Source organism: Desmodus rotundus, chromosome 12 (genome assembly GCF_022682495.2).
Source record: "Desmodus rotundus isolate HL8 chromosome 12, HLdesRot8A.1, whole genome shotgun sequence".
Classification (NCBI taxonomy): Eukaryota; Metazoa; Chordata; class Mammalia; order Chiroptera; family Phyllostomidae; genus Desmodus; species Desmodus rotundus.
The window spans coordinates 99883047-99897872 of record NC_071398.1 but is presented as its reverse complement, the minus strand read 5'-3'; the positions used below and the strand labels follow the sequence as shown (position 1 = coordinate 99897872).

At 56.1% G+C, this 14826-nt stretch overlaps 2 protein-coding genes across 3 annotated transcripts in view; one reads left to right on the top strand and one right to left on the bottom strand.

The window, feature by feature from the left end:
* Positions 1-2787, bottom strand: part of RXRG (retinoid X receptor gamma) — a 104441-nt gene extending 101654 nt beyond the window's left edge. Inside the window, exon 1 of one of the 2 annotated variants that reach the window (XM_053915427.2) lies at positions 2279-2787. The gene's annotated coding sequence lies outside the window, so the exon portion shown is untranslated. Of the gene's footprint in view, positions 1-1363; positions 1567-2278 lie in introns of those variants that run through there. The other variant, XM_053915429.2, reaches the window with a different exon arrangement.
* MGST3 (microsomal glutathione S-transferase 3) lies at positions 1571-13293 on the top strand. The gene is made up of 6 exons (XM_024553915.3): positions 1571-1719; positions 9427-9550; positions 10474-10547; positions 11310-11367; positions 12082-12154; positions 13033-13293. Exons 2-6 carry the CDS (start codon positions 9434-9436, stop codon positions 13167-13169), a joined length of 459 nt encoding a protein of 152 aa, XP_024409683.1. The 5' UTR covers positions 1571-1719; positions 9427-9433; the 3' UTR covers positions 13170-13293.
* Positions 13294-14826: the final 1533 nt, after the last annotated feature.

The following is a 14826-nucleotide window of genomic DNA, read 5'->3' as shown; positions in this document are numbered from 1 at the left end:
TGACTTCACCAAGTCCCGGAATAGGCCACATGGTACAAACTAAAGCAAGGAAGGGGAGAAGTGTCTGCTGCAGCTTCTCCTGCGTGATTCTGTGGTCTAACAGGAAACACTGGGAAGGAGGGGCCAGAATCCTGCTCCTGATTCTTCAGTCCCTCCTCCCAGCACCTCCCACTGCCTCTTCTTACAGAGAAGAGCCAGCAAGTGACTCACTTCCTTCCAGCTGCAACAAAAGCACCATAGGCTGGAGGCTTAAACAGCAGGCATTTATTTCTGGAAGTTCTGCAGGCTGAGAAGGCCAAGGTCAAGGTACCAGCAGATTCAGTGTCTAATGACAGCCTTGGCTGAGGGTGCTTTCTGGGGTCTCTCACCAGGGCACTAATCCCATTCATGGGGGCCCCACCTTCAAGACTAATCACCTCTTCCTTCCCAAAGGTTGCACCTTGAAACGCCAACACACTGGGGATTGAGTTTCAAGATAGGAAGAGGGGCATCTGGTCTATAGCAGCAAGGGGGGGGCAGGGGGCCTTCCTCCATAAGAAAGTACTGCTTTCCTATCTTCTTCCTTTCAAAGTTCAATAAAACAAGCTCTTTCCAAGCAACATGCCAGAACCCTGAAATATGTAAGGCCTTCTTGCACCTAAGAAGTCGAAAGCGTGAGAATGCTTGGAAGGTGCTGAAACGGGGACAGTAGACCTTTTACGAGCCCTCGCCGGGCGCGCGCGCGCGTGTGTGTATGTGCATGCCAGCCCAGCAAACCGCACCCCACCCGCAGCCTGCAGCCCTCTGAGATCTGGAGCGCTGCCTGCCGCGCCTCCATTTGGAATCGTTCGGCTCCCAGGCGCTCTCAAAGGGGACCAGCGCCCCCAGGGGCCGGAGATGGCGCCCCTGCAGGAGGCGGGGGTCGGAGCGAAGGGGCGAGCCGAGTTCACAGCGCCAGCGCGAGTCCTGAGTCCTGCTCCCGAGGCCGCCCCCACCGCCAAGCCGCCCGCGACGGGACTCCACGCACAACTGGGGCTCGCACATGCGATCCCCTTGGTCCCTGAGGCCACGCAGTCCGTTCGGAAGAACAGAACAGCGAGAACGGGGTGGGGTGGGAAGAAGCCTGGGCAAGTGCAACCGGCAAGGCTCAGCTCGGGATCTCGACAACGGTGACTAACAGGAACCTTCCCCAGTCGCGGGAAAGCGCGGGCCCGCACACCCCTAAACCCCTTCCCTCCACCAATGCGGCCGTGGGAGACACCGAGCACGTGCTGCACCAACCCCACCCACGCCGGGGCGCCCCTACTTCCACGCACGCGCAGTACCAGCCTGCGCCGCGCCCAGATGCAAGCTACGGTGGCGGTAGTAGGGACAAACTACTTACGTGCGACCGTTCTGCAAACCCAATCCGGAAAGCATGAGCTGGCAGGGCCACCGTGGAAAAGCAGCTACAAAGGCACTTGTGGGTGGGAGTAGATAAATAAATTTGGGAGTGGAAGGGGTAAACCAGTGGACAGGCGTGAGGAGCAAGAAATTTCAGTTTCTGGTTCACAAGGGGGAGCCTAGAGCTGTCCTTCAAAGGCGCAAGCGGACCCTCGCCTTGGAGGCGGGGCCTCGCCTGGCCTTGGGGGCGGGCGGGGCCTTCTCGAGCCACGCCCCATCCTGCCGGAGGCCTTGGGTGCTGCATCCACACTCCGCTGCGCACCTGGGGTCTGCACCAGCCCTTCCGAGGTGACCCAGGTGAGTGCACGCTGCGGGGCACGCCGGCCCTCGGAGGCACTTCAGCCCCTGCTCCGGGCACTGCCCATAACTCTGTCTTCCCCAGCTGAATAGGGACTCGTGCTCTCTTCCTCTTCCTGTCTGTACATTCCTTTTTACCTTTCCATCCCCTTCGCCCTCTACCTGCCCTGTACCCTCCCAGGATGGAGTCGGTTTGCGGCGTCTAAGCCAGGCCTGACCGTGCCATCTGCAACTCAGGGAGATTCTCAAGGTCAACCCTCCCCAAGTCCCTTCCTTCCCTCTCCTCCTGTCCCCGCGCTGTGCCTCCCGAGCGCACACGACCTTGCCGGCCGCAGATCTGCTGCGAAAGGATGGGCGGCCAGGCACAGCGGACAGTGGACAGGGCAGGCCCACAGGTAGCTCCGGGCTTAAAGCGGCCTGGAGCGCGGTGCCCGCTGCAGATGTGACTGTGTTGCTAGGGACCTTCTGAGAGTCCCCAGAGCATCGTGTTTGTTTTCCTCCTGCTGCGCAGAAACGTTTGTCAGTTTGCATTGGAGCCTTAAAGTGGGGTATTTCCTACCTCAGCCTTAGAGCAGGAACCGTGCGCTGGAGGAGGCGGAATCTTCATTTACAGTTCTGCCCTGGATTTCTGTCAACTTCCCCCCTGTCTGGTGGCGCTGCGGGGCGGTGGATGGGGCTGGAGACTCCATGGTGAGTCATCCGCGAGTTGTGGCTTCTGCTGATACTTTCCTCGGGAGTCACGAGGTTACGAGCTACATTGTAGCGTAGGGGACAAGAGTGGGAAAGGAGGTGAAGGGAGAGCGGAGGCAGGAGGCTGGGTAGGAGAGGGGGTGGGGCGCCCTGGATGAAGGACTTTTCTGCTCTGCAGATGTGCCAGGGACCTAGGCGTGGTCATGCAGGACTGGGGCCATTGGGTGTAGCTTCCTCTGTGCCCGGGGGCCAGAGCAGGGCTTCCCTTGGGATATCTGAGGTCACTGCGGGCTTGCAGTGTGGCGAGGCTCCCACGGGTGTTCTATTTAGTTCAGTGAATTCAGTTCAGTGAATGCACTTCCGTGAACCTGGTTCACGACTACCTGAGTAGGGGGATCAAGAATGTTTCTCCTCCCAGGAGTTAAATATAAGGGGGTTCAATAAAACTAACATCTAAATCCAAACAAATACTTTTCAGCTCCTTGGAAGATGTGTTAAGCCTCCTTTCTGACACAGTGTTACAGAAATAGAAAATTTTGTCAAGCGTCTTCCCCAGCCCATGTTACTATATATAAACTAGCTAGGGCTGGTAGAGAGAGACGCTGGCCCTCCACAGAAAGTGCGCCCCAGGCTTCCTTACAGGAAGGGACAAACAGAGGAGGGCAGTGTCCCCGCATTTTGAAGTCCTCCTGCTGACCTGTGTCTCCAAGGAGAGAGTCACCAAAGGGAACCTAATCGGAGGACAGCATGTGGACTGAGTGTGTGTAAAAGAAGGGCTTTAGCCCCTCATCCAGGGACATGCCGATCAGCCCCGAACAATCTGGATGACGTGGATGACAATCAGTCTGTCAAAAAGTAATGCCGTGCCCACTGCACTGCTGGCTGCATTGAAATATACTGTTCCCTACGTTCATCTTTAAACATCTAAATCCATATCCAGAACCCCAGTGCCCACCACATCTGACCGTGAACTGGTTAGCATTTTTAAAGCAGTACTTGTTTGAAAGGATATATACTGCCACGGTTTTTGCAGCTGATTTATGGATCCTTGTTACGAGTTTACCATCCTCCTGGAAAGAAGGATTTAGCGGTTAGCAAGTAGGTGGCTGCCGTGTAAAATAGAATTCCTGAGTCTCCCACACTCTCTCTCACAGGTGGGGGAGTGTGGGAGAAACGCAGCGAGGAGACAGGGCAGGTGTACTACCCTCCAAATGCGTTTGCAAATACCTTTAAGGATTTCGGCATTTGGGATCTTAGGTCCCCCCCCGAACCCCAAGTTCTTTCTAGAGTTGACCTGTTTATTAGCTGGGAGTTGGGTTCTACTATTTTGGGGCCTTAGGACGCTTTTTAAAATAAGCGATGTTTTCTCTCCCCAGCCTCAGAAATGGGAATGGCTGGTACAGACAGTTAGACTCCTGTCCTGGGCGCCAGCCAGCAGCCTGGCGGTTCCTTCCTTCCCAGCAGCTGGTACCCTGATGGGGACCCTGTGGCTGGGACTTGACTGCCATCGGCCCGTGTTTCTTGTGACGGAAAATCCAAGTGGTGGCAGTGTGACCCATTTGAGATGCCTTTTCCCCTCTTCTGGAGATTTGGGTCTTGGGTCCCTGTGGTCCTCGGTGCCTGTCTGATGCCGGTTAAGGGACGGTCACAAAAAAGGGGCGTCCGTCCCTGTGCAGCCTGTCTCCTTGCAGACCTGGGCACCCGAGAGGCGGGAGGCCGCTCTTCCCTTCCTGCGATCTCTCCTCGTTTGTCATACTGCGATGCCGGCGCTTGTTTTTTTAAAAATGTTCCTTTTTGGACCTTTTCCAAGGGTTTTCTTTCTTCCACTTAGAAAGCTCTCAGGCTTTAGTCGCTCACCAAGTCAGCATTAATGACTAGCTTCCTGTTCTTGCTGGCACTACGCTCCGGAGGGCAGGTGTGGTCAAAGGTGGCTCCGGCCTGCAAGGCCACCTAGGACTGAGGGCACAGACCCTGCTACCCACGGCCTGGCTGTGTGACCTTGGGCCGACGGCATAACCTCCTCTGCAAGGTGGAAACAGTAACCTGTCGCGGGGCTGCTCCGAGGGGCTTCCGGAGTCACGACTGGCAAGCCCCTCAGAACAGTGGTCGGCGGGCAGTCATAACAGATGTGCTGGTAACGAGCATCACAGGTGAAAATAACCGACCACTCCACGCACTCTTCCCCGCCCTCGCTGCTGCCCACCCGCACACGCCGGTCCCCTTTCCCTGTCTTCCATGCCTCGGGCTTGCTGTGCTCTCTGCCCGTGTTTTCCTCACGCGTCTCGGTCTCTGTGCCACGGAGCCTTCGCTGCAGTCTGTCCCCTCCTGTTTCACAGCCCTCCACGCCCTGTCCCTCCCCTTGTCTGTGTCCTTCCTTCCGGGTCAGGAGCACCGCATGGCCACTCCCTTCGAGCACGGTGTCCAGTAGGGGGCGGGGTGCAGGGCTTGGTCCTGGGAGCGAAGGAACCGTGCTGAGCAGCGCTGAGGACCGTGGCAGGTGAGCGCGGCTGGCAAGCAGTCCCCACCGGTAAATGGTTTTGTCTGGCAGCGACTTGAACAGATAAGCCCCATTAAAGGAATCGCTAAGAATTTTATTTTCTTCTGTGTCCCGTGGCTTCTCCCCATTCTCTCCCTGCCTCTGAGGTTGCTGCCCTCAGACCCTGGAGAATATTCTGCAGCCTGTCCCCAGTGTCACATCTCCTGGGAGGCCAGGCTCCAGAGGGTCCAGCGTGACCGGGGGTGTGTAGGTGAGACGTCACTGGCTGGTAGAGAACACCGTACCTCCTCACTCAGGACTTATTTCCCACGTGGACAGACACACGCGAGTGCCCCCCCCCCCCCATTGACAGTGCGTGCATTTGGACCAGGGCGGGTCAAACATTCGTATCTCGTTTATGTCACTGAATTCCTCCCACCGTCCTGGGGCGGCCGCGGTCAGCAGTCTCCCATTTGCAGAGAGACTCGATGGCTCCCCCCACCCGGCTTGGAGGCTGTGTGTGGACCCAGGGCCTGCTCAGAATTCTCCCTGTCTCCTCCGCCCCGCCCCGTTTTCTCCACTGGAGAGGACAGGAGGAGTCAGCCAGGGTATCCCAGTCTGCCAAGAGTGAGAACGTCCCCCAGGGCATCCCTTCTTAACTCAGTGACAGGGGGTGTCTAATTAAGCCAGAAAAACTGCCCTGGCCGGGCTGCTCCGAGCTCGTTCAGTAACCCAAAGGTGCAGGTGGTGGCAGGTTTGATCCCCGGTTGAGGCACGCAGGGGAGGCAGCTGATTCATGTTTCTCTCTCTCCCTCTCTCCCTCTGACCCCTCCCTCCCTCCTTCTCTCTCTAATATCAACTTAAAAATATCCTCACATGAGGATTGAAAACAAGAAGAAAAATTGGATAGAATGATTCAGGTTCCCTTAACCCTCTGACGTCATCTTCTCTCAAGTGTGCTGTTTCGACCTCTGTCCAGACCGCCAGGAATCTGCTGGCTCGAAGCCCGCACCGCCTCAAAAATGCCGCCTGCCTCTCCCCAACCCGCTCGGTTTTGTTTTTGTGGGGGCTTTCTGTGCCCAGCTTCTGACCATCGCTGTGATGGGAAAAATCTGGAATTAGCTGCCTGCTTGCTTACTTTCTGCTCCCCCCACTAGAAATGAGCCTCGTGGGGGTGGGGGCCCAAGTCTGACTGTGACCCCCCTCGCCTGCAGCCCCAGCCCAGTGAGTGGCACACAGTAGGCACACAGCAGGTGCACAGTAGGCATAGGTAAACGAGGACAGGTGAATGCACACACACTCGTCCCTGCCAGGGATGGGCCGAATGGACGAAGTTTGCTTTTTTCCCCAGAGTCAGCCCTGGTAAGACGCTGCCTCCTAAACATCCCTGCTTTTCAGATGGTATATTTGGACACGGCTGGCTGCTCAGACTTCAGAAAAGGAGGGGAATACACACAGCTCTAAGCTTCATTTGCTATTTTAAAGTAGCAGTTCTAAGTGATGAGTGCTTAAATGTACATCCGTTACCATTTATTCAAACATCCCCTTTCATAACTGAATCAGGGCCAACCCCAGTCCACAGAGCATCAGTGTAGGAAGGTAGCCCGAGGTTTTGCACTGACAAGCACCGCTGAGTGTTGGGCACCAAGGGGGGTACAGACTCCGCCTCCACCTGCTCCTCACGCCCACAGGCAGGGCAGGCACCCTTATTTTCTCCACTGAATAAACGAGGCAGCAGGCAGCTGAAAGATGCCGATTTTTCCCAGGACACAGCTACGAGGCGTGAGGGCCACGTTCTGACTCAGACCGTCGGACCCCCAGGGAGCGTTCTCCCTGCTAAGCAGCCTGGTGACCACAGAGTGGGTGTCGGGACGCAAGCCTGGTGCCATCCGGACACACTGCCGACTAGGGCCAGGCCGTCTTTATATAACTTCTTGGGTAGATATTGGCTCCTTTTGGAAATTATAGGGAAGTGCGAAGGAAAAATCTATAATTCAGCCATCTAGAAATAAGTAGGCTATGGCTTTGCTATTTTCTTCTGTAATCGTTTTCTGTTATTGAGAAAACCAAGACCGTAGGACATACACACGCTCTTGGTTACCGCGCACGCGATCAGCTAACCCTGACTCGGCATTTTCCTCGCTGTACTACATCACCTTGTTCGTGTGGTCCTTTCTGCTTGGGCGGCCGCACTATTTCTGCCTTCGCGATGATAAATAGTGCAGAGGTGAAGGTCTTTGAACCAGCCAGATTCCTGGTGGAATAACCAGCGAGAGGGAAGAACAACATCAGGGGTGTTATTCTTGTAGGATTTTCCGCATGAGCAAGCCTGCATCTGCCCCACCCTGTATACGCCCAAGTACACCTGTGTTTATACAGACCGTAAGTTTTAACCTGGAGCACTGCACGGTGGTTCACGAACGAGCGGGCCGGGGAGGCAAGAGTCGCTCCGAACTGTGCGCTGAGCCCTCTGGGGCTCCTGGACCCGGCTGGTGCCTCAGCCACGTAGAGGACAGTCCAGGGCGGAGCCCTCACCCCAGCACCTTATCTGGGAGGGGCAGATGAAAGGGCTGCAGGGGACAGAGCAGGGTGTGCCGCCCTGCAGGAGCGCAGTGCGGAGACTGGAAGGTGCCACTTATCAGCCTCTGGAGCCTGAGCCGGGAAGCTATCTGCCAGGCTGTGGGCTGGCGGGGCCTGGGCGTGGCTGTGACTGCCGGGCAGGGCCCTGTGAGCAGAGCCAGCAGTTTGGGTGCCTGCATCCTGGAAACGTCCCTCCCTTTGCCCCAGGCTCCTAGGAAAAAGGGACTCACCTGATAAAGGTGTTCTGACCCCCGAGGGAATTAAGTTGACTCTTTCCCACAAGGACTCGTCTTACCTGCTTTCAGTCCCTCCTGGACTTAGGTTTTCTGCAGCCTCTCTGGGTTCTGACTCCTCCTTCGAAGCAGTGCAGCCAAGGTCACTTCCATGGTTTCCACAGGGACTTCTGAGGGGGAACAAAAGGAAACTTAAGTACGTAGGGTGCTTCCTTTGTTCCCACTGCCAGCCCACGAGGAGCATCTCAGTTGGAGGGGGTCATTCCCAAAAGCCACCTGAATGCCAGGTTGCTCCAGGGACCCCACAGGCATCTATAGGCACAGCCCCATGCTTGGCGCAGAGGGCACCTCTCCTGAGGGAGCTCCACCGCTGGCCCCACGGGAGAGCAGCTCTGTGTTAGCACGGGACCTACGGAGCACGGCGCCCCACCTGGTGGGTGCTCCGGGGTGTCGGGACAGCTGTGCAGGCTTTGCTCCTGCCCCTGTGCAGCTGGGTCAGCAGCTGCTGCAGGGAAGCCTTGGGGACGGTGGATCGTCTCCTGTCCCCTCCGAGGACAATGCGGTCCTTTGCAAACCATCCATCCCCTGTCACTTTAGCAAGGTGTGAGGGGAGTGGCGGTCGCTGGGTCTAACCTCCTGGACTGCGTCTCTGCTTTGGAAGAGGAGCGGAGTCGCACCCCTCGATCCTAGCTGCAGGTTTCTGAATGCTTGCTCTCAGGGGTTTGTTGCCTGCAGTAGAAACACCCCCTCGGGAGGCACTTGGTCCTGCCACCGGGCTTCTCCCACCCCCAGCCCGTACACACGGGAAGAGCAAGCCGCCAAATGCTTACGGTTTGCCTGGGCTGGTTGGGTTGGGGGGAGAACCCTAAAACACGCCCTGGTCTCACCTCTGCCCTCCTCCCGCTGAGCTCCCATTTCCTCGTGCATCCAGTGGAGCTGGGGGGGCGGTTGGGGAGGAGCGCACGTGAGCTGAGCTGGAACGTGCTGGGCAAACGCCAGGTGGACGTCCCCACGCGGCCAGCAAGCCCGGCACCCTGTGCAGACTTTTGGTCCTGGAAGCTCTCAACTTGGAAACTCGGACCTAAACCAAATGTGTTTAGTTGTACTGTTCTTAAACCGGCAGCTTGTCCCAAAGTGAGAGACGGCTTTATTCTCGACGGCCCGGTCGCTCAGATGTTCGCAATTCCGAGGGCGTCAGGCGGCTCGGAAAGCGCAGTCATTCATTTTCAAAGGTGTTCAGAACGCAGCCCGCACTTCTGTTCTGAGCTGGCTTTCTCCACTTGGAAAATGACTCACCCAGGAGAGAACAGGGGCGCACCAGCTCAGGGTGCGGCCTGTCTCCTCGTCCTCTGCCGGCCACACAGGGTGGCCAGGAGACGGGACCGGCAGGTGACACCTGTGCTGGGGCTGGAGACAGCCCTTTCCCGTGTGTCCCCATCCCAGAGACGGGGGGCGCGTGGACGCCCCTCACGAGCAGCTCAGAAATTAGAAACATCTCAGTAATGTGCTGATCCAAAGCACCAGGCACGAGAGGGAGCAGACGTAAGATGGTGACCTTTCCAGGAATTGCATCTTTGGGTGATTTCTAAACTCCGTTGCCTGACATCCCGCAGCACCTCCCGCCACGTCTTCAAAGCATTGGTCACTGGCCTGTCTCTGACCTGCAGGTGTGCTCGAGCTCTGGCCGCGCCTGCCGCGGGCCTGCCTCACCTGTGCTTTGTCCCCCAGAGCCGAGATGGCCGTCCTCTCCAAGGAGTACGGGTTCGTGGTTCTGACGGGGGCCGCCAGCTTCATCATGGTCGCCCATCTCGCCATCAACGTCTCCAAGGCCCGCAAGAAGTACAAGGTGGAGGTGAGTGGGGGCACGCTGGTGCTGCTGTGGGCTTGCCCAGGTGAGAACTTGTCTCCTGGCCTGGAGGGACAGGTGAGGCGAGCTAGGGGTCCTCAGCAGCACCTGTCGGAAATCCCGCCCCTTTCTGGCAGGAAGACGGCGAGAATATGGGCCTTGCTGGGAGGGGTTCCTTCCTGGCTTCACTTGGTCTCTCCTGTGGAAAGGCCAGGTGGGCTGGCAGGAGACCAGTCTGCCTTTGGCCAGAGCTCTTTGCCAGGAAGGTGTTATTTTTCTAATGAGGGCTCAACGACCACATTGTTCCCTGGTGTGGCCGCCTCCGGTGACGTCCTGTTTCCCAGGCAGAGAGTCGTGGTGCTGCTGGGAGCCTGGGCCGAGGCGCTGGGCACGGGGAAGCGGCCTCTCAGATGCCTCCATTAGTCCGGGCTGGGCTGGGGGGCATCACTGAGGTTGTCCCCGGCGAGCACATCAAGGTGTCCATTTCTGTTTAGCAACTTATGATTAGACTCTTTAATTAGAGCTTCTTTTAACGTTTTCTTACCTAGTTTCTTGGGTTTTTTCTTTTCATTTTTTAATGGACACGTCCATTAAAATTCTCACCCACTTGGTGTCTGCCCCCACGAAGGAGCCTCTTGCAAGGCGGGGGCATCTGGTGACTCTGGGCAGGCGCCGTTTCCCTGGGTCGCCAGTGGAATGCATGAGAAGTCCGTCAGTGATGGCTTTGCGCAAGCTGCCTCTGTCCCTTATGACTGCGTGTGGACAGACCCCGATCAGATCTGCCGTGGGAACCAGCCCCGGTCACTGCTAACGCCCAGCAGACATTGATCATCTGTCGGGGGTCCGGTAGGAGATGCTGGGGGCCGGAGCAGCTCCTAGTCGATGGGTAACTGTGCTGACGTCTGACCGTCACACCCTCTTTCCCGCAGTACCCCACCATGTACAGCTCGGACCCGGAGAATGGGCACCTCTTCAACTGCATCCAGCGAGCCCACCAGAACACGTGAGTGGGCCTGCGGCACCCAAGCCCCGTGTGGAGGGGATGCCTCTGTCCACCCCCGGCCTTTAGTGCCCTGTTTGTTGTAGCCATGGTGGAGATCATTAAAAGTATCCTTTAAGACACTTGTAAGCGGCCCTGGCTAGTGTGGCTCAGTGGATTGCGCACTGGCCTGCAAACCAAAGTGTCGCTGGTTCGATTCCCAGTCAGGGCCCATGCCTGGGTTGCAAGCCAGGTCCCCAGTAGGGGGCGTGAGAGACACAACCACACATTGATGTTTCTCTCTCTTTCTCCTTCCCTTCCCCTCTCTCTAAAAATAAATAAATAAAATCTTTAAAAAAAACTTGTAACTGAACAGATTGAATGTTAAGCAAAGTGAAGAGGGGTAGAACGGTGGGATTCTGGGTAATCTTTTCAGGACTGTCCCTAGTGCCGCACTGACCTCTGTGTGCGCCTAGCACATCCCCTCTAAAGTGACATCGAGTCTGCCAGCCCCAGGGAGGGAGGGGCCCCGAGCTCTATAAGGAAGCCCACTCTGAGTCACAAGGCTGTTCTCATCAGCTGGTTAGACAGAGGGGTGGGCTCCCACTCCGCTTTCTCAGCCACCTCTGATCCCAGAGGCGGGTCAGGGCCCTGCTCTTCCCCCTTGGACGCTGTTTATTTCCCTCTCGGGGGTCGAACTTGGCAAGTAAAGTAAAGGGCTCCCCATTCTACAAAAACGTCCTTATAGGGGCGCTTTTTCAGTGAGTGCCTTTCTGTGTCTTGCAGGTTGGAAGTCTACCCTCCCTTCTTATTCTTCCTAGCTGTGGGCGGTGTGTACCACCCGGTAAGTTAGTCCCGGCCTTTCGTCTGGGATACGATGGATTTCGTCTGGGTGCCCTGTGTATAAAAGAATTTCATTCAGTTGCCTCTTACCCGGTTCTTTAAAGTGGGTAGACTTTCCCGTTTCTTTACAGATAAGGGGAAACGTTGTGGATACTCTGTAACTTTCTCAAGGTCAAAGGGCTACAGGGTTGAAGAGTTAGAATTTGAACCCAGATCTAACTCTAGAAGGCTTGTGTCCATTAGCGGGGTTTTTTTGCATATTCATTCATTTGTGCAACACATACCTACTGATCCCCTGAGGTGACCCAGGAGAGCTGACCAGGCAGACAGCTGGCTTAGCAGACCTGACCCGTAGGCACCTGCATGTAGGACGCATCCGTTAGAGGTGGGGCGGGCCTCGGGGTTGGTCGGCACCAATTACTTGCTTTTTGGGTCCTTGGACAGAAAGTGTCTCCCCTTAACCAAGCTGTGACCAAATATCAGATGTTCCCACTCCTGGAACTAAACCTGCAGAGTCCCCTGGTCTGCACCAGCTGCCAGAAGCCACGTCTATGGTCATGACCCACCAAAGTGAGGGACCCCCAGCCCCAGGGAGTGAAATCGTGGACTTTTGGCTAAAATGTTGTACAGTCAGCCCTAAATGTTCGTACACATCTGCCTGTTCCGTGAATGCAAACACTCACATTACACACCCCTGCTCCTTTTTTTTTTTCAGAGAATAGTCTCGGGCTTGGGCTTGGCCTGGATTGTTGGACGAGTCCTTTACGCCTATGGCTACTACACAGGAGGTGAGTGGAGCATCCCCGCCTGGGTCGCAAACAGGGACCCGGGGCCGCAAACAGGGACCCTGGGCTATTGTGTTTCCCATCCTTTCAGGAGAGGGGGGTAACGTGACGTCTAGGCGAAAGGCCCGCTACCTTCTTTCTTTTTACTGACCTGTGAATGGTAACAAAACTTACTGCTTTTATTGAGCATTTTCTGTGTGTCCCGTTGCTGTTCTAAGAACTTTGCATATTACTATTGGAAACCTTCCAACAATTCTGCGATGTGGATAATATTACCCTATTTTATAGACGAGGAAACTGAGGCTTAGAAAGATTAAGGCTCCAGCCCTGGCTGGTGTGGCTCAGTGGATTGAGTGCTGCCCTGCCAGCCAAAGGGTCGCCAGTTCAATTCCCAGTCAGGGCACATGCCTGGGTTGCAGGGCAGGTCCCCAGTTGGGGGGCATGCAAAAGGCAACTTCTGTCCCTCTCTTTCTCCCTCCCTTCCCCTCTCTCTAAAAGTAAATAAATAAAATCTTTAAAAGGAAAAAGGAAGACTAAGCCTCTGTGTAGGACACAGGGCTACTGTGTGGAGACTGTGCGCTGAGGCAGAGCCAGACAAGCTGACTCTGGAGCCCGGCTCCTCACCGCGGACGTTTTTGCCGTGCTTACATCTAAAGAAGAGGAGAGCACCGCCAAGGTCCCGGTTCTAAGCGGCTCCAGGCGTTATCCCGATACTCTTCTAAGGTCCCAGCCACCCCGTCCTGACACGTTACTTTGCATAAAGGGGGTCAGCCAGCTGGTCTGGCGCAGCAGCCGACTCCCCGAGAGGACGTGCCGTGGGTGCCAAAGGCGTCGAAGCTCCTGGAGCCTCCCGGTAACTTCGGCTTTCCCCTCTCTTCCAGAACCCGGCAAACGGAGCAGGGGCGCCCTGGGCTCCATCGCCCTCCTCGGCCTGATGGGCACGACCGTGTGCTCTGCCTTCCAGCATCTGGGTTGGGTTAAAACGGGCTTGGGCGGTGGGTCCAGATGCTGCCACTAGAGAAGCATTGGGGTTGGGGGGGGACGTTAAACACGCTCATGCTTTGTGAGTGACTGACTTTCATTTCCAGTTCCTTTTTTTTCTACATATAATAAAATTTATCTGGCATCAGCCTCGTCCGTGACCCTGACTCTACGATTATTTCCTGTCGAGGGCCTGTTCCCTGGTGGTAACAGGGGCCTGAGGGTTGGCGGGGGGGCGTGCGCTCTGGCCAGCCAGCCAGTGCCGACTTCACACCGGAGGCCGGAAGACGTCTAATTGTGGTAACGGGTTCACAGTAGCAACATTTTCACAGCTGCAGAACACTGGACTCGAGGAGGAAAGTGCTCGTTCTAGTTAGGACCTACGATGGCTAATACACAGGATGATAGTGAAGTTTTACACAGCTCTGTTGAGCCCTAGCTGGTGTGGCTCAGCGGATTGAGTGCCAGCTTGCAAACTGAAAGGTCTCTGGTTCGATTCCCAGCTGGGGCACAGGCCTGGGTTGCAGGCTGGGTCCCCCGTTAGAGACATGCAGGAGGCGGCCAATTGATGGGCCCGTCACACATCAGATGTTTCTCTCCCTCCCTTCTCCTCTCTCTAAAAATAAATAAATAAAACCCTTTTTTAAAAACATCACTGTGGAAGACTGTTCCTCTTGCCTAACAACTGAAGTCAGAGTTTAAATTGAAGGAGGAGGTGAAACTCGACAGAGATGAATGGAAGTGCCCACATTTGGGTACAAAGACCAGATTTTATCAGTGCAAATGGGCACAGAGACACTTAGCGACACCACGTGAGGACTTACAGCTTCTGGTGGATCCGGGGATGGATGCGAGACGGAGGGCGGCTCCAAACTCAAAAGTGGCCGCAAGCTGCAGTGACGGAACCCAAGGGCCTGGGTCTGTGTTGTACAGCGCGGGAGCCACCCACTGGGTGGAGCTGTCTGCACTGCAATGGATAAAATGTAACAAAATGAGTTCTTCCCGTGCTTTCGCTGCATTTCAAGTGCAGTAGCTGTGAGCATCAGAGGCAGGAAGGGAGCCCAGGCCTGAGTCTGACATCCATGCGTTTTCTATTGTGCCCTCTGTCCCTTAGAGGAGAGGAGGCATTTGGGGGTAGCGTGCTCTGATCAGCCAAGGAGGGTCAGCCTTGGCCCCCAGACCACCCAGGGCCTCCAGTGAGGTTGGACTAGACCCGCCCACTCTCCAGGGTGGGTCAGTCCGTGAGGAATTCTCAGCAGTGAGGAGCAGCTGGACAGTGAGGAGGTGGTTTCCATAAGGCTGTGACATGTACCCCATGTTTTATGATGGCCCCTAAGAAAGGAGGTGACAGTGAAGGCAGGGGGTCGGGTCCTAACACTACAAAGTAACAAGGAAGAATGTGTACTAAGCTGGCGTGTGTGTGTTTCCATCTGTCCGGGTTTTGTCAGGTAGCCAATATACCCGGAAGGACGGGAACACCTGCGGAGGCCCCTTCCTGTGATGTAGGGTGTGGGTGGCAGTGAGGCAGGTAGGGGACCTGGGGACAGGTGGGTTTTCACCTTTGCAGCCTTAACAGGGCTCACCTTCACAGGAATCCATCCTCTCCGTCACTTCTTCACAGCCTGGACTCTGACGCCGTTTGTAAGGAGCCCCAGCCTGTCAGAGGGCGCTGTGACTGGCATGGGGACCCCGGG

Excerpts from the sequence above, each read along its gene's own strand:
- MGST3 (XM_024553915.3), top strand. The coding sequence starts at position 9,434 with ATGGCCGTCCTCTCCAAGGAGTACGGGTTCGTGGTTCTGACGGGGGCC. Across the intron at positions 10,548-11,309 it reads CAGCGAGCCCACCAGAACAC|GTTGGAAGTCTACCCTCCCT; the intron begins GTGAGTGGGCCT and ends TGTGTCTTGCAG. Across the intron at positions 11,368-12,081 it reads TGGGCGGTGTGTACCACCCG|AGAATAGTCTCGGGCTTGGG; the intron begins GTAAGTTAGTCC and ends TTTTTTTTTCAG.